General features: G+C 38.7%; 1 protein-coding gene across 1 annotated transcript in view; it reads left to right on the forward strand.

Moving 5' to 3' along the window:
- LOC122809783 (receptor-interacting serine/threonine-protein kinase 2-like) overlaps window positions 1-22,724 on the forward strand; it is a 298,126-nt gene that overhangs the window by 59,566 nt on the left and 215,836 nt on the right. Inside the window, exon 4 of the mRNA XM_044081525.1 lies at window positions 21,085-21,240. Coding sequence (XP_043937460.1) covers window positions 21,085-21,240 — 156 coding nt within the window. The remainder of the gene's footprint in view (window positions 1-21,084; window positions 21,241-22,724) is intronic.

A 22,724-nucleotide genomic window follows, 5' to 3' on the forward strand; every position in this document is an offset into this window, starting at 1 on the left:
AAATGAGTGTGTCCTGCTACCTTTTTCACAAAATATGATTTCTGCCATCAATAACAATTTAATAGTATATTTCTAAGTTACTGAGCCAACAAAATGACACGTGGGTCTGCTTCCGCATACTACCCGGCCGGCATACTGTAAGTAACACAACTAAAAAACATCTAAGTTGCATGTTGAGCAAAGACTGTCTGTAAACATACAGTATACTACTGAAAAGTACATTTTATGTTGCCAGACACCTACCTGTCATTTGTACATTCATCTGTGAAATCCAGTTCAAATGTCTTCTTCTGTAATTCAAATTTCACATGGGAGCGAAACATGAAGATGTAAAACATCAGTCGCACAGATGCAAAAGCATTCTGTGTGACTAAGGGCGTTCTTAAAGAAGAACGCCCTAAAAAAATCAAACAAACAAACAAAAAAAAGCTTGGTTTTTTTTTTAAATTAAAAGATTAATCTACCAGTACCAGCCAGCCGATTCCAGGAGGGTGCAAGTGCACCCCCTTGCACCTGCCTGCAGGTGCCCTTGGCTTGTGCATACCTGTAGCACTTAACTTTACGTGTTTATTGAAAGTCTGTTAATGAGCCCAATGTTTTCTCTGGCTTTTTGCCTTCAGATCTAGTTAAAAAGCAAGTCGCATGTTGAAATATTGATCAAATGTCAAAAATCAGTCTTCTTGACTTAAGTTTTCTTCTTCTCTTTCTTCACTGGACACTAATCGATCCTCATCTGAAGAGTAATTTTGTAACAGATCAAGAACCATGACAGTCTTGCTTCCAGTCTCACTTTCATTTTCTTTGTTCCTTCCATCAAAGTATGCACAGTCCTCTCTGCTGGATCTTTAGATAGTGTGAAATGATGCACTTAGATACATGATGAATTAAAATTCCACACTGACGAAACAAGATCCATTGTCTGTCATTAAAATTCCTGGAATACCATATATGCTGGCTTGTCTTTTCTCAGCTTCTGTTGATTTTATTGGACATGATATGACGTCTCAGCCAAAATGTACGTATAGTATCCCATGTATGTGAGGGTTAAATTGTTGCTGTCTGAGGATGATGTCCTGTTAGCCTCCAATGCCTGTGATCAGTAGCATGCTCTACAATGAATTGCAACTGAATATGAAGTAAATGGGTTGAAAATCAGCACCATCAAATAAGAGGTCATGGTTCTGTCTCAAAAACAATGAATTGCTCTCTCCAGCTGAGGGAGGACTTTAAGTATCATGAGGTCTTAGTTACAATGTCTCAGCAGAAGGAATTTTCAGTCTGATCAGTGGATTTTGCAGTGGAAACAGTAGTAGTAATACTGGTGCACGAGTAGGTCTGGACTGTAATAGTGAAGTTTAGCTGAATCACGGGGTGACACTCTCAGTTTACCAGTTAGTGTACGTTCCCATCCTTACCTATGACAAAGTGCCTTGAACAGAGAAATAAAAGATACAATTTTAGACCTAGGCCACAGAAAAGAAATGTAATTTGTGGAAGCTGGACTCTTCCTGTGATCCAGTGAGAAGCTGAGCACTCTGAAAGAACTTCTGAGTAAAGCCACTGCTTTTCTATGTTGGGACAAGTCAGCTGATATCACTGGGTATTTTGTAAGGACACCTGCCGGGCTCTTTCCACAGCAGGTGTCCCAGATATAAGTAAGCTGATAAGTAGGTAGACAAGCAAATGGGTGCTTATCACCTTTATGTGCTTAGGAATCAGAAGTAAGGAATGGTTAGATAGTCCATAGACTGTGCCACCCAACAAAACATTACCATTCAGATAGTGCAGGCATCTGACTAAAAGAATTCCTCCCTTTTTTCTTCAGTACATTTAAGATTTGTCCATTTTAGTTTTAAGATGAATAGAATGCTAAAGTGAGGATTTGGAAACAAACATGTGGTGTATGTATCTGTCTGTTCTCGTTCAAATGAGAGAAAAGACAGTCTGTCTTCTTGACTTAACTAACTTCCTTCACTTTCTTAACATATGGCTGTTGTTTTTCTTGTTAGTATATGGTATTATATAGCTGTGTTTTATTTTATATTATATGTGTACATTTTGAGTCATATATTTATTTTTCTAGGTTGCCAGTACATTCTTGTGAAATAGATCTGCACATTGATATGCATATAGACCAAAATCGGAAAAGAGCGAAAGCTCAGGGAAAGAAATCGCTTGGCCTGAGCCATGGCATTGCCCTTTACCCAACTGTAGTGCGATCTTGGAGTTGGTATATTTAGTTGGGGGGTGGGGGGCAATGTAATGTTTTAAGGGATATGTTGTGTTTTGTTGGTTGAGAACCAGTGGCACATTAAGAATACCTTTCGGCCCTGGGTGTTTTTCAAGCCATGGGTCCCCACCTCCCCACACACACATACTTTTTTGGGGGGAACTAAACATAAATGCACAAGTTAATTTGGAGTTATCATCCTGATTTAATGCCATTCAAACTGCTGTCATTATAGTCCACAACACCCATAACCATCAATTACAGCCACTTGACTATGTTGTTGTTGTCTTTCATTTTTTTCCAGTTAGGGGTCACCACAGCGGAACTCTGGTCCGCTAATGATTGGCAGTAGATTTTGATGAACACCGAGGTGCCTTCTCGACTTTCAACCTTCAATGAAGGCAGGCCCATTTACGCATGTCTTTCGAACGTCCACCCAGCCACAGGGAGGACATGCAGACTCCACACAGAAGGCACTCCCCGCACTCCAGCCGAGAATCGAACGGGAGAACCTCTTGCTGTGAGGCAACAACGCTACCGCTGCACCATGGCGGATTACAGCCACTTGACTATAAACAGCTCAAATGTTCAACTGAGGTAGAAAATGACTACAGTAAAGTATTCCAACCTGTTTTGCAAAACAAAATGTGCACCAGTTCTGCAAAGACAGGCTAATGATTTTTTTTAAATTGATTATGATAGTAGGTTAGTTCATTCTTATCCACAGAAAGCCCAAGACTCATCAATCGTAACTGTTTTGCAAAAATGTGCACCAGTTCTGCAAAGACAGACTAAAGATTTTTTAAATTGATTATGATAGTAGGTTAGTCCATTCTTATCCACAGAAAGCCCAAGACTCATCAATCATAACTCCAGTTTTGACTGTGAACACCTCAGCTGTGTGATTCTGGAAGAAGTAATAGTTATGGGGATAATAGTGTATTTTTTCAGTTTTATTTCATAAGAAAACATAGTATCTCAGGTATTCCAACTAGTTTTATATAAATGCACATTAATTCTTCAAAGCTAGACTATATAATGTGAATAAATAACAAGAAGGTAAGTTACATTCACCACAGAGACCCCTCCGACACACACACACACACACACACACACACACACACACACACACACACACACACACACACATACACACTAATTGTGGTAAAAAAATACCTGTCAACATTTAAGACCAGGAATCAGGACACAGCCAAAATGATGAGAGACAAAGGCCTGGAATCCGGGATAGATTTTAAGTATTACTGATGTATACTTAAAATTGTGAAAATGATAAGTTTTTGAATTTTCTGAACAGCATGAAGTCTGAAACTGAAATTCTTGCCATTGTTTAGTGACTGCAGTCCTCAGAGGTTTTCCAGAAAAACACATTTTTATGATGAACAGTTCAAAAGAAGGCAATGTCAGGGACATTCTGCAAAGTCAGGGGATAGTTTTAACTTGGTTTCACCCAAACAGTACCCAAAGTTTACTTTAAATGAATAGACACTAGTACTGTAAAGCCAGAATGTAAGCTGAACAGATGACAAGAGTGTAAATTGCTTTCACCTACAGTTGACCTCCTTCCCATCTATTGACTACAGTCCTCAGTGATTTGACAGAAAAAATACAAATCCTGTGAGGCACAGACCAAACAATATCAGACAAAGTCAGAGACATTCTACAAAGTCATGAACAATTTCAGCTTTTCATACAAACAGTACTCAGAGAGTAAATATTCCAGTTTATTTCACACAAATGCACACTAGTCCTGTAAGGCCAGACTGCAAATTGAGCAAAACAAGAGGGTAAATTGCAACCCCAAAATATTAGGGAAAGGCAAGAATATCCTGTAGAATCAGGGAGCTTCAAATATATTTCACAAAACGATTAGCACTTCTAACTACACCCCAAAAGAACAGAAAATAAATATTCCAATTTATTTAACACACACGCAAACACTAACTTTTAATGCCAGACAAACTGAATTAATGAAAGAGGACAGGTTGCTTTCATCCACAGCACCGCTAGTGGTTTACTATCACATGTTCGGATAGTATAATGCCAAAAACGCATTTGTATGACAGTATTGCTCGAATGACATATGTTTGACAGTGGGTAATGTCGAATGCATAGTATGTGGATGTCGAATTCAAGATTTTCGAACTGCTGCAACTGGAAGGTTGAATACTGTGTTGTTATCCATTCCGACAACTGTAACGCACGTTCACAAACCCATACATTGCAACTCCTCCAATGACAGCTACATGCTGCTAAGTCGTGAACTGTTCTGAGGAATTAGTATGTGAGTGAGGGTTACTTGCACACTGCCTCTCCAATGAATGGACATTCCATTTTCTACTGCTACATGCAAACTATACATTAATGTGATGTGAATAAGTCCTACATAATTATACGTCATGCATGTGAAAAAGATGTTCAATAAACCAAAACACTGCAATACACCCACGTGTATAGTGTAGTAGTCCCCACCGCTGTGTACACGGGACAGCGATTCGGTGTCCTGTAATGAAAACGAGAATGAGCGATGTTTAGCTACTAGTGCAGTAAATCCCCTAGAAGTGAATGTATTACGTTTAGCCAGTAACCTTGCAAACGCGTCTTCCTTTTCCTGTAAATGCCTCCTTTTCGGTGACACTGGTGCACATACCTCTATACGTAATAATAGGTCCTCCAAATGGTGCTGCTCGAGTTGGATAGCTTGAAGAATGTCAATAATATGTAACTTCTTTCTCCCTAATAGGCTTCTCAGATGCCTATGCCACCCTTCCACAGCATTCTGTGATCATGGAATACCTTGGGCATCATGGGTATCATGTTGATTCCAAAAGCTGATTTCAAATATTTGCAGTATTCTCTCAGCTGTTGAGTCCCTCATACCATATCGTCTAGGTTTGCCTGTTATGTAGTTTTCTCTGAAGAAGGTACATAGTGGCTGTGCAGCTTCAGGCATATCACTTTCTGTATTCTCAAATGCAGTTATAACATCACTGGGGTCTAGAAAAGCAAGTGCCGGGATTTCTTTGCACAAAGCTGAAAATGTTCTACATCTACTAAACTCGCCAGCCAAATGTAATCTCTGTATCTGTCTCCAAATTATCTGGCTTAAGTGAAACCAGCAGCCTTTAGGGTTAGAATTCAGGAAATGTCATTGTATGGAAATCACAGCACTCTTTTTAAAATCACTTATGATGACATTCGGAGAAAGTGTCACTGAATGTTGTTCACATAAGCATTTCACATTTGTCCAAAATATGTCATATGTAACCTCAGCCTTACTGGACAGTAACCCATATACCGCTGGGATTATCTTCCTATATTCTACACCAGGAAGTGGACAATGCATAGTATATATTTGTTTGCAGTCAATAGTGTGTATGGGAAATGTACCATCCACCATGATATATTCTGCCTGACATAACAGTTGTAAATTCTTCACAGTTCTTATGATCACAATACTGTTACATAAGCCACCTTCACTGTTGTGAATTACGAAGCTGCCATTCTTTATTGGTAACATCTTGGGAGTGAGTTCTTTCAAAGTGGGGAATCCCTTAAAGGTATCCATCTTCACTTTATTTCTAGACCGTATTACAGACTGCTTTAGAGCATGGGTATTGGGCAATTCTGTTGTAAGATCACTGGAGGTACTCGCCAGTACCTCTGACACAACTCTGCAAGGATCTTCGGCAAAGTGCAGAGCTCCACGTTTAATGGCAGCTCTAACTTTACATACAGCTGGTTTCCTAGGGTCTGGGGCATGGTAATGTGCAGTGGATTTCAACAAAACCTCCCCTTCTACACTACCCTCTGTCACACACCTACCCTTACACCTTTCCGTGTTTTTCATTACACAGCACCAGTAATTTCTATTCAATGAAGACTTCTCCTAGTAATATTGGTAAGTATCCACCACAAGCATTTTACGTCCCTTTTGTGTCTCTATGGTGGTATACACTTCATTTACTTCTCCTAGTAATATTGCTACAGGCCCCATGAAGGCTCAGTGTCTCTCCAACCTAACACCACTCTTAAGTATTCAACTGTGGTACCACCTTTAACATTCCTATAAGAAAAGTGCAGTCCGGGTCTGAACTATCTGCAAACAGCTACAGTTAACTTTGAACCTAACACCACTCTTAAGTATTCAACTGCGGTACCACCTTTAACATTCCTATAAGAAAAGTGCAGTCCAGGTCTGAACTGTCTGCAAACAGCTACAGTTAACTTTGAACCTAACACCACTCTTAAGTATTCAACTGCGGTACCACCTTTAACATTCCTATAAGAAAAGTGCAGTCTGGGTCTGAACTGTCTGCAAACAGCTACAGTTAACTTTGAACCTAACACCACTCTTAAGTATTCAACTGTGGTACCACCTTTAACATTCCTATAAGAAAAGTGCAGTCCGGGTCTGAACTGTCTGCAAACAGCTACAGTTAACTTTGAACCTAACACCACTCTTAAGTATTCAACTGCAGTACCACCTTTAACATTCCTATAAGAAAAGTGCAGTCCGGGTCTGAACTGTCTGCAAACAGCTACAGTTAACTTTGAAGCTAACACCACTCTTAAGTATTCAACTGCAGTCACCACAACATTCCTATAAGAAAGAAAAAGTCGGGTCTGCAAACAGCTACAGTTAACTTTGAGTATGTGTCTAACTGTTTGAGCCAATCTTCATTTTCCCCTGGAGAGCATTGTGCTTTGGCTGTAAGCAGCCCCCCCACCACCACCACCACACACATCTTCCACTTTCTCTTATTCCCTTCTGTTAGCAAATAGTACCCATACCTGATCAATACTGTGTGTTTGTTTATTTAAACTATACCACAGTAGCCTACTGATACAAGGTTATCCTGATTTTCCACCTGAGAAATTAAGACAAGACTTACAGTTTCAGAGCAGTCCTTGGTCAATTGTGATTGTTCTTAACACATACTTGTCTTGCTTTGTGATTGTTTCCAGCCCCTTATACAAGAACCTAACAGGGTCTCTACCGCTCCCGCCCTGCCCCTATTCCCTCCGCCTCCAGTGGTCCCACCTTTATTGCACTCAAACCCCTCCCATCTTTCCAATAGCCAACCACAGCACTAACCCAACACTACCTCCTCCATATTCCCTCTACTATCACACCTCCTCAACTGACATGTACAAGCATACCTTTCCTTTGCTCACTGCATGCACTCTCCTTGCATATCTTGCATCCTACCAAAGCTCCATCATTCCCCCCCACTCAACCACTACCACTGTACTACTACTCACACCACCACCCATGTCTCACCCATACTCAGCTCCCCTCCCACCAGCTCAAGAACCATCCCTATGCACCCCCCACATATTCTACCAACTATATTACCCAAACGTAAAGCATCCCTACAACTTAATATAGTAACCCTCCCACCATACCTATTACCCACAGAGAACAATCATAAAATTTCCCTTATAAACAAACACATTCAAAAACTGAGAAAACTAATAATCTCATGCATATCAAAACTAGCCCTAAGTGGAGACATCCACCCCAACCCTGGCCCTACCATCTCCAACCCCAGTCCTCATAATCTGAGTAGAAATCACAACTTCTCCCATATTACAGCCAATAGAAAGCCAAGTGACTTCCTTCTACTAAGCCTAAATATTAGAAGTATATCCAACAAAGTCCATGAACTCCATGCCACCATAGACTTATACTCCCCAGATATAGTCGTCCTGACAGAAACCTGGCTAAAACCTCACATTACCAGTGAACAAATACTCCCTACAGGTTACGGCATAGTAAGAGTAGACCGGCTAAACAAAAAAGGAGGTGGTGTAGCTATAATATTTAAACAACATCTAAACATCCAGATCTTAAAATCATCAGCACCACAAATAGGCAATGAAGAAATAATATATACCAACTTCAAAATTAACTGAAACAAAACCATCAACATAATTGGATGCTACTTCCCACCTGGCCAAAACATCCCTCCACTAGAAAACCTCCTCAGCTGGTCTACCCACCATCTCCCCCAAGAAACTAACATCTTAGGTGATTTCAATATTGACTGGCAATCCTGTTCTGGCAACAATCCAACCCATCATGTACACCTTCATGGCTTCACCCAACTAGTCCAGTCACCAACAAGGATAAATAAAAACTCCAGCAAGCACTCTACCCTGGATTGGATACTAGTCAGTAAGAACCCCCAGTCATATATAACAGGCTGCTTATCAGATAGCCTCAGTGATCACTCCGCAACATTCCTTCTCAAAAAATACCTGTACCAAGCTAAACCTGTCGTCTATCGTCAAATACGTAAAAAAATAAACTTTAACCCACTCACATTCATCTCATCCCTCAAAGAATGTAACTGGCATGCTCTAAAGTACCTCAGTCTAGATGACGCAGTTGAATCTTTTAATACTACCTTCCTGAACATTCTTAATTACCATGCCCCCATAAGATTTTCCAGAACCAAAGCACAACCCTCCCCATGGCTACAGAAAACCACTAAGTCAGAAATTATAAACAGGGATAAAGCCTGGGAGCACTGGCGCAAAACCAAAACCCCTGCAGCTAGACAGAAATTCCTAGAACTACGCAACAGAGTCAAAAAGCTAATAAAACGGGACAAATTCCAGTACTACCAGTCTGCACTAGACTCCTCACAACACAGCCCCAAACAATTCTGGTCCTCCATAAACTCCATCCTCCACCCAGGTAAAGTCAGTACCCCTCCTCCTAACATCCCTCACTCCTCAGATAATATTGCTATCTCATTCAACACACACTTCACCCAAACCATACTATCACTAGCTAAACAACACAACCCCCCTCCCCTCCAACCCACACCTTCAACTAGTAATCTCCCCACTGCCTTCTCTTTTCTCCTGTACCTACCTCCAACATAAAAAAACTCTTAACTAAACTTAAACCCACCAAATTAGCAGCAGACAACCTCCCAAGTGAATACCTACAAATCGCAGCTGATGCTCTGGCCTACCCAGTATCCATCTTGATTAACCGATCTCTGTCAGAAAGTTACGTTCCCACATTGTGGAAAGTCTCACATATAATTCCCCTCCACAAAGGCGGACCCTCTGCAGAACTAACCAATTACCGCCCCATAGCTATTCTCTCTCCACTCTCCAAAATACTAGAGAGATGCATACACTCTCAGGTCTCACACTACCTCCTTACTAACAACCTCCTTTCCAGTACTCAGCATGGTTTCCGACCAAACCATAGCACCACCACTGCCTTACTCTCCTTTACAAACACTATCCTTCAGCATAAAAACAATGGCTATCTCTCCTCTGCTACTTTCCTAGACCTATCTAAAGCATTTGACATGGTCCCACACAAACAACTTATCTCTGTCCTCAATAACCTATCCTTCTCACAATCAGTCACCAACTGGTTTCAGAGTTACCTGTCTGACCGCCAACAATCCGTTGTATGGCAGAATGACATATCTCCCCAACTACCTGTCTCCATAGGGGTTCCCCAAGGATCCATCCTTGGACCCCTACTTTCTCTGTTTACACCAATAATCTAGCCTCTGCCACCAAACATGGCACACTCATCCAATACGCAGATGACTCTACCATCATCTGCTCAGTCCAGTCCCTACCCAAACTGCAAAAAGTCACACAGGAAGTCTTTTCCTCTGTTGAAACATGGTTATCCGATGCCCAATTAATACTCAACCCAAACAAAACTAAACTACTCATCTTCCAACCCACCAAACATACTCAAAACAACTCTCACTTTAACATCACAGCAAAAGACAACACCACTATATACCCAACTGAACACACCAAATTGCTAGGAGTGGAAATAGACAATAAACTAAAATTTGACATTCACATATCCATGACCATAAAAAGTCCACAAAAACTAGGAGCATTATACAGAAATAAACAATTTCTCACCAAAGCAGCAAAGATTTCAATAGCAAATTCCCACCTTATCTCCACCCTACTTTATGCCTCTCCAGTATATACCAACCTAAGGCAATGTGATCTAAACAAGCTAGAGACCTGCTACAACAAAATCGCAAAATTAAGCCACAGGGGCATCCTACCGTAGTCACCACTGTCTCTCACTTGCTGAACTGGGCTGGCTTGAACTCCCTCACCTCCTTCAGTGGTATCAACTCTCACTCACCCACAAACTAGTAAACCATCCACTAAATGTCCCATCCCTCCAGAATCTACTCCAGCCCTATCGCACCACCAGACCACTAAGATCCAGCAACAAAATCACTTGCAGATCACTAAAGCCAATAACTCTGCTGGTGAAGCACTATTCTCTTCGCCATAGCCAAATTATGGAACTCACTCCCACCCACAATTACCTCCGTACCATCATGCACCAACTTCAAAACTTTATTAAAAGCACACCTAAAAACATGCTGGCTATGCCCTTGCAACTCCCACTCTAATATCATCCACCCCATCCAACTACTACCTTTCTTTCACCTCCACTAACTACCTTGATGATAGCAAGCTCAGATGCTCATAAGCCTAGTACTTATTATACAGCAGGAACTTCTCATTGTTACATTTGTTAATGCCTGTTATGTACTTCACAGATAAAGATTCTAGTTGTCTACTGATGTACTATGTTCTTCATCTGTAAATATGTTGTAAGTAATTTCTGGGTTAAATTGTTAATCACTATGTAATCCAATGTAACTACTGTCTGTTTATTTTACTGTGGAGCTTTTCTCCCCAGGCCTCCGCTGAAAATGGACCCACGTCCAGTCAGACATTCCCGGTCAACAAATTTAAATAAATAAATAAATAAATTTAAAGGTTGGAATATATCCGTCGCTGTTTCACTTACCTAAGGAGGAAAACTATTCACATTAGAATGTGCATCACAGTACGGTCAATCATTGAAGAAATATAACAGCAATGCTGTACATATCATTACGCCTCTTTACATTGTTGTCTTCCTGTTATACACGAGTACGTACCGCTTCTATGTGTTTGACTCAGAAACCGGCCTCCGTCTTGGAGACTGAGCATGCCCTTAACAATATCTGTGTACTATTTTGTGTTTGCTGTTTGGTCGCATATCACATTCGTGGATTTCATTTGTGCGATTACATCCCTGCAGTCGATGTTATGGTGTTAGCATAAACATGCTTCGCTAATGCGATTCGCATTTCCTGCATTCAGTATTACTGTCATCAAATATAGCCTGGTCGTACATATGATAGTAAACCGCAGCTAGCCATCTCCCCAAAAATAGTATGGAAATATTCCAATTTATTTCACAAAAATAGCAACTAACCCAGCCCTTAATGCCAGACTTTAAGAAAATGAAAAAAGACAATTTGTTTTCATCCACAGCGTAGTTAATCCCTTCCCTCAAAAAGGAGAGATTAGGTATGCTGGTTTATTCCACACAAATACAAACTAGCCCTTAATGCCAGGCTTTAAACTGAGCAAATGAAGAGGGAAAGGGTCAGTGCTATCCACAGGACAACTACTACACCATCTGATTGCCTGCCAACATATTTTAAAACATATTCCAATCGTTTTCACATAAATGCACACTAGCTCTTAATATGAAACTTTAAAACAAGCAAACAAAAAGTGGAAGTTACTTTCATCCTCAGCACAGCTATCTTCTCCAAAAAAATCTGGCTGACTGCTTATGTCTGCAGCTACAGCTAGCCAAGTATACTTTTTAATACATGCACAGGCTTTCTTTCTACTGCTGTCCCAATGAATCGTGAGATCACAATGAACAGAAAGCTGCAGTGTCTAGATATGGCCGCTTCAGCTATGGGCATTCTTTTGTTTGTTCTTCTAACTACAGAAGTATTTATTTATTTAGAAAAATAAAATAAAAAGCAAATGAGCTTGAAGAAATTCATTGGCCTGTGCTGTACATGCAGAAATAGCAGACATCATATCATGAGTGTGTAATATTCATAGTACCTGTTATTTAGCATTTTTTTAAAGAGGAGAGTTAATGTTTAATAAGTGATCAATTGCTTGTTTTGTTCAGCATATAAAAAAATATATATATTTTCTTGGCTGACTGTGATCCACCGTGGTCTTATGGGCCCCAGGCAGTTACTCAAATGAACACATTATAATCCGCCATCGAATAGAACATGTTACTAAAGAAATAAATGTATCTACATAGAACTAAATAAGACAGATGAATTGATTAAGATAATGTAATCCGTAATGAAGTAAATGATCAGACTTCTAGTATGGTGGCACACTGAGTGAGTAGGTGCTTGATTCCATCCTCCCAGTGATAAAACAGAATAAAATAAATTAATAGTTGCTAAAACAAAAAAGGAAGCTGATTTTCTCTAAGATCAGTAACCCCATGTGGGCACCAAGAGGAGTAGAAACGAGAAATCAGACAGCAATAAGTAGCTTTGAAACTGGAAAAAGCACCTTGAAGAAAATGATGATGATATATTCTGGTTAAATTCCATTCATATAGAGAAGGAGCATCTGCTGGGGGAGTTGTGGAAGAAAGAAGAGAATTTGATGGTTGGCTGCAAGACAGTTTTCATGGATAATGACTACGATCTTCCCTGTTTTTCGTGCTAATACTTACCATATTTTTGCTGCTAGTCTTTAGCGCTGCCACTGCTATTGCTGTGTCATAGTCTGTTAGGATATTTTAACTTAGTTTGCTGATCTAAACTAAACAGGTTTAGTCAGGACAGCATACCTCATAGCAGTATGAGGATGCTAAAGGTGATAGAACAAGACCGATCTACTAATTAATCTAAATAGTAAAGAACCACTCCTACAAAACTGGGACTTAACTAACCCTCCTTCAACCATCACCTCAAACTAGCACATCAGTATCCTCACCTATCATTCTCCTACTAGCCTACAAAAATTATGAATACTGTCACTATCAGCCTCCATAGAATTTGTAAGAAAATTACTGAATACATGCCCGTAAATCACAATATAACCTTGATATTCTTGCCATCACAGAATCCTGGCTTAAGCCTAACATTAAAGATTCTGAACTACTCCCTTCAGGCTATAGTGTTATTAGAGCTGTTAGGCCCCACAGGAAAGCAGGTGGGGTAGCCGTAATTTATCCAGGTACATAAAATCTCTCTCCCTATTCCCTCAGCATCTCAAAATTCCTAGATGCTAAAATACTTGTATCACTGCTAAAACCTAACAATAAAAAAAATGTATGTTTTGCTACAGTCTATATCCCAACCGGAATTAATATACCAGCTTTAGAAGAAATCATTTCCTGGACAACTAATTATACACCTTATAGAAAAATCATACTAGGAGATGTATATATCAACTGGCAAAACTTTGTTAGATTTTCCCTCAGGTAGCATAAACCTTTATGGTTACACACAGCATACCAAAACATCCACTAAATTTAATAATATCAACAGTAAAGGTGCAATTTTAGACTGGAAATTGGTCTCTGACACTAGTCAATTTACAACCTCTAGAACCTATCCAAGCTCACTTAGAGACCACCTTCCAGCTTATACACATAGAAATACCACCCACCAACTTAAAACATCCAGAAACCTTTCTAAATTCAGTAAAGACTCCTTCATCAATAGACTGAAAGACTTTAATTGGTCTTTGGCTTACTGCCCAGACAAAAACTACAATGTCTAACAGAGACAAAGCTTGCAAAGAATTGCTTAAATGTAAAACTCCTTATAACCTGCAGCTCTACAGAGAATCACACAATCTGAGTAAAAAAAAAAAAAAAAAAATTAACCTAGGTAAAAAAATAATATTATAGCTATCTTTAGCTTCAACACAAAAATGACACCAAAAGGTTCTGGACATCAGTACATAACTTGTTACATCCCGGCTCACATAAGGAGCCCAGCTCTTCTCATAATAGCTCTCTAGTAAAAATTGCTACCTTACTCAATATCTTCTTCATAGAAAGCATTACCACCCTTACTAAAAACTCTTCACCCCCTTCCAGTGCTTCTACCACCTCCACGATAACATCCACGTCTAGTGTTTCCACAATCAACAGGTTAGACCAAAACCAACATTCTTCATACACCATACACACTACCACTTCCCTTATCTCCCTGTCCTCACCTGAACCTAATTAACGATGTACATCAATTGACAGTAACTTCCACATAGGACCTGTCTCTACATCAGTAATAAGAAAATCTCTACTTAAACTCAAACCTTGCTGCACTGCAGCTGGCAACCTTCCACCTAAAAACAGCTGCTGATGCCATAACATACCCAGTCTCCATCCTTACCAATAGATCAATATCTGAATCCTATGTACCTACCTTCACTATGGGAAACAAATCTTATATTATTCTTCTTCATAACATTGGCATCTCTGTTGACGTCTCTAACTTCTGGTCTACTGCAATATTATCAACTCTGTCAAAAATTCTTGAAAGATATATTCGAAAGCAATTCCTCCATTATCTCTTACAAGAATGGCTGTTAACATCCACCAAACATGGCTTCTGCCCAACACACACTACAACTACTGCCCTTCTATCATTCTCTGATACCATAAACAAGTACGGCAAACTTGAATTCTCCTTATTCCTTGACCTCTGTCTAAAGCCTCAGGTACAGTTTCTCATCATAAATTCATGTGTAAGCTGTCTGAACTTAGACTATCCACCTTTTCATTACTGTGGTTCAATACCTGCTCCAGTCTGTAAAATGGCAGACTAGTTCTTCTCTCTCTCTCTCTCTCTCTCTCTCTCTCTCTCTCCCTACTTGTAAGTCTCCACTGGTGCACTAATAAACAACATTTTCTGAGCATATATAAACCCCACAAATTCTCTGGCCAAAGTCTGTACCCATACTCAGTCACTAAGAAATGGAATTATATCCCTCTGCAAGTTAGATCTACCTCTTGCCTCACCAGCTTCAAACAACTACTAAAAGACTACCTAAATAAGATTTGGCTGTGCTCCTACACTACCCTAGGTTAAACTAGTCCCTCCCTTCTTCCACCTTACCATACTTCTTACTAGTTCCTTCTCTCCAAACATAATCAATCTATTTCTTAGATAAAGGGCAAATATAATTTGCCTAGGCTATATCACCTATTCATTTCTGTTCCAAAGAGTATACTTAGTGTGATTAATGTAATTTCTATGAACTGCAGTTTATTATTCTTAGTCAGTGTTCTTTATCAACTTGTTATGCCTCTCCAGATATTTGGACTATGTATGTATGTATAGGTTCACACTGAATGTACTGAAGATGATTTTTTTTACTTAGTTAATATGCGGTTCTTCTGTATTAGATTTTGTAATAACTTTATTTAACTTTAACCATATTATGTCAATATGGAGCTTTTCTCCCCAGAACTCTGCTGAAAAGGGGATATTATCCCATTTAGACTTTCCAGGTAAACAAATGTCAAAAATAATTAAAATGCATGTTGAAATAAAATAATGAGCATGATTGCCTAGACTTTCCACATTCACCATTTCAATTCCCAAAAGGCATAAAACATTCAACACTGACATAGTTGGATAACAGATTAATACTTTTCAGTTCCTAACATGATTACCCTTTTTGAATTTCTCCAACTGTTTTGAGTTTCTAATATCATGATGGGAATGGACCCAATTCGTAAGTCAAAGTATGATTAAAGTTCATGAAATTAGTATTATTTCAATCATTGATGTTAGCCAGAAGTGATCTTCACAGCACCTGCAATGTGCCCAGTAATGGCTACTCCTGCAATTCGTACGGAGTTACACATCAGTAACATATTGTACGATTGTAAATTCTTTTTTTTATAAAACCTGTTTCTTCTACTACTACTGGAATTGTCTTGGGATCTTTCTGCCTTTAAATCCTGGTATTTTATGACTTTGTATCTCAGTTTTAAATCATCTACAAAAAGAAGATGAGAAGTCTTTACACTTGGTTATTTTCTAAGAGTTAAATTTGCTGCCATGACAAAATCTGTTAAGTAGACAACTTAACCGGTTAAGGGCAAGCAGCAGTGACAGAGAGTCACCCTGGAATATTCTCCTTTGAGTTTTCATCCCTGGAATAATAATTTGTCCTTTATCATGGATTAACTGCAAAGTGGTTTGCCACTGTTTCATAGTCACTGTAATGTAATAAATCAGTGTAGGTTGTATCTTATACATTTTAAGCACTGTTTCATACATGAGTGTAAGATACTGTCAAATGCTTTTTTTGTAGTCTGTCCATGCCATACTTAGATTCTTCTCCGTTATACAGTTCGCCATTATAACTTTATTTAACAACAAATGATTCTTTGTTCTATGTGACTTTGTTTTATTACCCTTTTGCTCTATTGCCATGATTGAGTTTTCTTCTAAATGACTATAAACTCTGTTGGCATCAATTCCAGTGTACAGTTTATATGTCATCAGAAGGCTAGTTATTGGTCTATAGTTTTTAGGATAGCTTGCAGGTTCACTTTTAAGTAGGGCTATTGTTTTTCCTACTGTTAACCAGGATGGTGTCTGGTCAGGGTGCACATATAAATAGTTCTTACTCATGGCTAAATCCTCATGTAATTAGGAGCTTTTCTTAATTTTGTTTCAATCTCTCTGGCCGTTACTTCATCCCATTTCATATCATGTACATTTGAACTTTTTATTCTTTTGTTCTTTTACTTCTTCTATCCATTTAACATCGTTATTTTGTTCTAGAGGATTTTCATAGATATCTCTCCAAAATGTATCTTGTTTCTTCTTTTTTTATGGCATTTCATTTCCCTTTGCCTTGTTTCCCAATTCTCTATAAAACTTTTTTTGGGTCATCTGTAAATTGCTTATTTTGTACTTTTTCTTTATATTTATCTGCACATCTCCTACGTTTTTTCTGCCTGTGCTGATATTTTTAGTTTATTATTTGCAATAGTGCACAATAGATTCTAATCTGTTCTGGTACTGCACATTGCTTTTATCATGTCTGTCTTTCTGAGTATTTTTGTTGCTCTGCTCCCTCTTCGATACTCTTCTAATAGTGACACTTCTTGTCTTAATTGCTTTATAGTTTTCTCTATTCAGTGCTTCCATGACGACATTTGATTTCTCCCGTTCCTTTCTCTTACTACCCTGTGTTTTTCTGGTAAGACTTTATCAGTTATTAATTTAGCTGCACAGTAATATATCCTATTTACGTGTGATATATCACATGAATCTCTGTGGACAGCCCTAATAATTGTGTTCATTTGTTTTATCAGACTTCTAACTTTTGGGGTTTTATTGACTTTCTGTAGTCTATTTCTTTCAATGATCTTAATATGTCTGTCCATTTCTATTAAATCAAGCAACTCTTCTCTTAGATCATTTCCTTCTAAACTGAGGGCACATTCTTTGTTCTCCATTTCCTATGGGCATTCTATAGAAAGTTCCAAAGCATCTTCCTGTGTCACATTCTCATCAGTTTCATCCTGTGTCATCTGTTGCTCTTTCATATGGGAGCTGACTGGCCTATCACTCCACAACACTGACTGAGTCAGTTGCCACAGTTTCCTGTTCCTTCTCTTGCTGTGCAACTCCAACTGAATGTTTGTACTGCTTTCCTGTGAAAGGCTCCAAAGTATCTTTATATGGCAACTGATCAAATGTTTACCACTCCACTGGTTTCTCCTTAATTTGGGGATTAATTGCTGTATCATGCCGTGATTTTATCTGAGTTAGATTTTCTACACTAAAACCTTCACTTCACAGGTAATCCATACCCTCAGTTTCTATTTCTTTAACTCCTCCATTACTATTTCTCTTTTCTGTTTATCCTCTTTGTTTTCTTATTTTTTATATTGTAAAATGTCCATGTCCAGATGCCTGTGCCTGTATTTCTCTTCAAATATCTTTGGTGTTGATCTATTTCTATTGATTAGTTTTGCTTTCTCCTTTGCATAAATATTGCACCATATTAAACCTCTTTTCTTTCCCATGTCCATGTTTCTTCTTCAGATGTCTCCTGCTTCTCCTGTTTCTCCTTACTTTGGGGACTTGTTTCATCATTCTGTGATGTAACCTGTGTTAGACTTTCTGCACTAAATCCTTCACTTCGCAACTATTCCATAACTTCATCTTCTATTTTTTTAACTTCTACTTTACTAATCTGTTCTACATTCCCTCTTTGTGATCTTATTTTTTTATTGTAAAATTTTCCATATCTGGATGCCTCTGCCTGTATTTCTCTTTGAATACCTTTGGGGTTGCCTTTTTTGTGTTGATTAATTTAGCTTTCTCCTTTGCATAAATATTACACCATATGATATATGTCTTTCTTTCCCATGTCCATATTTCTTTTTTATACCTTTCAAAAGTTTCTAGACTTTGTTCTCTATATTTTCACATTTCCTTTGTTGCCTCTTTTTCCAAATGGCCCAAGGTTCTTGGTCTATATAATGTTTTTCATAAATCTGTTGTATTAATGAACACAAATTGTTATTTGAAGCTTCTGACAGTTTTTCCTTGTGGAAGTATTTTTCTTTCCTCTAATTGTTCTCTTAATTTTTTGTATATCTTCTGTCTGGAATTCTGGATAACAATACATAATATCTTTCTTATCCTCAATAGTCCACTCTATTATATTTATGGCTCCTTTTTGGCCTATCAATTCTTTTAATTTTTGTGGACTGTTACTTCCTTTTACAATAGGAGGGCATCCTCCCCCTGAGAGTGGCCTTGCCCCATTGTAGGAATGTTTCCATGCTTTGAGGATTCTACACTGTCATTTTTTCTAGTCCTAGCACCAGTGCTCCTACCAGGATTGGGCACTCTTTTTTACCCTGGGCCTTGTGCACCCAGCTATCTTTTTTTACTTTTTACCTGGAATTATGATATCTGCTATATAAAATACAGTGTGTGTGTGTGTGTGTGTGTGTGTGTGTGTGTGTGTGTGTGTGTGTGTGTGTGTGTGTGTGTGTGTGTGTGTGTGTGTGTGTGTATGTGTTGTCTTGGTGAGATTTTGTGAAAAACAGGGTCCATCTCGTGAAGGTACTCACCAGGACTTGAGGAGGAATTCAATTCCAGCAATACTAATCAACTTTGCTTCCTGCTTATCATCTCTCCATTCAGACCCCAATACCCCTATATGTATTGCTACATGACATCAAAGTTTTAGAGGTTTTATACTTCATTTAGCATCATAGAGAAAAGATGAGCCAACGCTGTAAACCATTTTTAGTACAGTTTTTACATTATACAAGTGATTGTGCTTAGCTCCTTGCAATGCCATTAAACACTAAACACAAGTAATTCAGTGGGTTAATTTTTAGTGATGAGCAGTGCAGAGACATGGTGAGTAACAATCCTGACTCATAGCAAAATGTTCTGTGGTTTGATTCTTGGTTCATTGCCCTGTGTGTGAAGTGTGCATGTCCTCTCTGTATCAATATGAGTTTTCTCTGGTTGCTTCAGTTTTCATCCAAAGACAGACAGTACATGAATTGGTATTGTTCAAACTGTGTGTGTGTGTGTGTGTGTGTGTGTGTGTGTGTGTGTGTGTGTGTGTGTGTGTGTGTGTGTGAGAGCATGCAAAAGTGCTACTGGCACCCTGTCCAGCACAGTGATAAAGTAACTATTGGAAAAATGAATTAAATATTTTTTATTGAAAAAACAATTATCTGGATTTAAAAGCATAGCAATGAAGAGGACTTCCTAAAAATTACTAGTAAAATGCCAACATAATAAAGTCCAAGGAAAAGAAACCATGCCACAATAGATAAAATACTTTCATGGAATAAAGCAATGTATTTTTGTTTAGCAGCTATTTAAACTAGTTCCTATACTGGTGTCAAGAGTGACAATGTATAAATGAGGAAAGCAGTAAGACAGAGTAACATAATACACAAATTCATTTGAAATGAATGCATGCTGACTGGAGTTCTACTGCTTCTGAGTGCCTTAAATAAAGATTCTAAAAGTAAAACATCTTCAACAAATTTGTAGTGTCCCAGTTCATGGTATCATTTGTTGTACATTCTCATATGTATAAGTGAAACTGTTACAAGCTGAATGGTGAAGGTAAAAGAGTATAATGGCATGGCAAAGGTGAAAAACTGAATTTGCAGTAGCAATCAGTATGTCTTTAATTACAAAACCTAACACATTATTTAGTTTCATGCTGCTCAGGCAGTAAAGGGCAGGGGAGAGCAATGTTGTATCAAATGAAAACCAGTCTGGATGTTTTTTCACCAGTACATATGATCAGTCCATCTGATTTGTCATGTGCTTACTGATCTCTATTCCTATCCAAAGTAACAGGTGCAGTTGCAGTACACAGAATTTCTGTATTGTCTTACAAAGTGTTTTAGCACTTCTGTTCAAAAGCTACAAGTTGGGGAATATTTATGCAGCATTAAACTATCCCAAAAGGGAAGCAACTCATAAATAGTTCTGTTTAATAATTTGCAATGAAAATTGAGAGGGAACTTAGGTGACTCAGTTCCCATTATGTATCTGTGATGTAGATATGCAGTTTTCTTAGTTGAATTACATGATGTGGTCATTCTTTCTGAAGTGATAGAGTTCAGTTTTACTAAGCCAGCCACCACAGATTTATTGCTCTGCACTTTATAGGACCTCATTCTGCTTTTTATATCAGGAGCTTGTTATGGCCAAGCTATGAAACGTGAACAAAGAAAAAGCTGTAGTATTACAAAACTTTCTTTGCATGTCTGGATGTAATGACCGAGCTTGTAAATCATGACTCGTATATGGATAGAATATCCATTGTTTCCAGATTCCATTTTCTATTATCACTTTTAAGAATTAAATGTTTTGAGTGCTAATCATAGACTGGAAATATTTTTTATCATTCTTAAATGATGGTTGTAAAACAAACAATATTTATTTTTTTCTCAGGACCACATATATCCAGATGTGCAGTTGGCCCTGCGAGTCAGAATTCTGTTAGATGTTGCTGAAGGTGCAAGCCATTTGCATAGGTTAAATCCTCCAGTTCTGCACCAGGCCATAAAGCCATCTAATGTCCTACTGGATGGAAGCTACAGGGCTAAGGTAAGACCTTATTTGTTAAAACTATGATTCCACTGTTAGCATGGAGGGTACATAGGTAGATATGCAAGACAGTAAATTCCACTAACTTACAGAACCCCTTATATGATGAATGGAGTGGACATTTATCTCTCACACTCAAATCTCCACGGTGGTACAGCGGTAGAGTTGTAGCTTCACAGCAAGAGGTTCTCCTGTTCGATTCTCGGCTGGAGTGTCTTCTGTGTGGAGTCTGCATGTCCTCCCCGCAGTCGAGTGGCCTCCGAAAGACATGCATAAATGGGCGTGCCTTCACTGGCTTAGGCGTCGGGCTGGCAACTCGGCACCATAAAAATCTACTGCCAATCATTAGCGGACCGGAGTTCCGCTGTGGCAACCCCTAACTGGGAAAAGCCAAAAAGACAAACTTTAAATCTATTTATTTCTTCTAGGTTGATGTAACCAGTCATAATTGTGATGCCAAGTGTAAGTCGTCTTAAGTAATGCGGGACTGTGTACCACAGCAAAATGCTGTACTTTTAAAGCACTTGCAAAAGGCTTCATCGAGTAGCAGTCATTTTGTACTGATTATGGAAATCAAGGGAAGATTTATGTCAGTTGTTTCCAGACCTATAGATATTTGAAGTTTATAGTATTCTCAGTTGGTTCTTTATTGTTACACAGAATGCTTAAGTGCTGACAGACTAATGAAAGTTTCTGTCCGTTACCAAAAATCTGATTTTATTATCCTGGTGTTTAGAACAAGTTTGTTTCAGAGTAATCATTCAGTTAATTGGAAGAGTGCATTATCTGTTTTATGGAGTGAGAAGTATTGCCTCTGTATATGACCACATCTAATGCATTCCTGCACATAATATTACTGATTTGTGGGAGATCTACTGGAAGTTAATTCATGAACAGCGAGATGAGTAAAGGGTTAATACTGAACACCATCAGACAAGTTTAGCTAGGAGGGAGAGAGGGAGGGAATTTACTGGATTTTAGTTTAACTGAAATTTTTCTGTTACTTGAGAAATCAGTTAGCCAAGGCAGGGCAACTTTGCTTATTCCTGTTCTAATTAGAGAACTGAGCAATAGTTCATGATCTGCAAGAGTAAAGGCATTGGTGAAATCACTAAATGCAGAAACTGTTGAGAGTTCTTTTATTCATACTTTGTAGGATACTATCTATGAGACTGTAAAGGGTTCTCATAGTGCTTCTGCCTGACCACAATCCATGTTGTTCTGGAGATAGGCTACTATATTTTGGTGGGCTGGGTGAAGGCAAAGGTTTCAGAAATCGTTCTCAGGATGCGTAGAATGGATATTAGTCTGATGTCTTGTGTGTTTCTGGGTTGAAAGGTTTGACTGCGGCCTCATTATATTTTCCTGGAATTGTATTTTTAGTTTGAAAGAGATTGACGAAGTGATGGAGAAGGGAGACTATTATGTTCTTTACACGTTACAGTGAACCATTGTAGAAAGTTGCCTGCTTCTGAGGGAGCATC

Source organism: Protopterus annectens, chromosome 8.part0 (genome assembly GCF_019279795.1).
Source record: "Protopterus annectens isolate FY-2018-M chromosome 8.part0, PAN1.0, whole genome shotgun sequence".
Taxonomy (NCBI): domain Eukaryota; kingdom Metazoa; phylum Chordata; order Ceratodontiformes; family Protopteridae; genus Protopterus; species Protopterus annectens.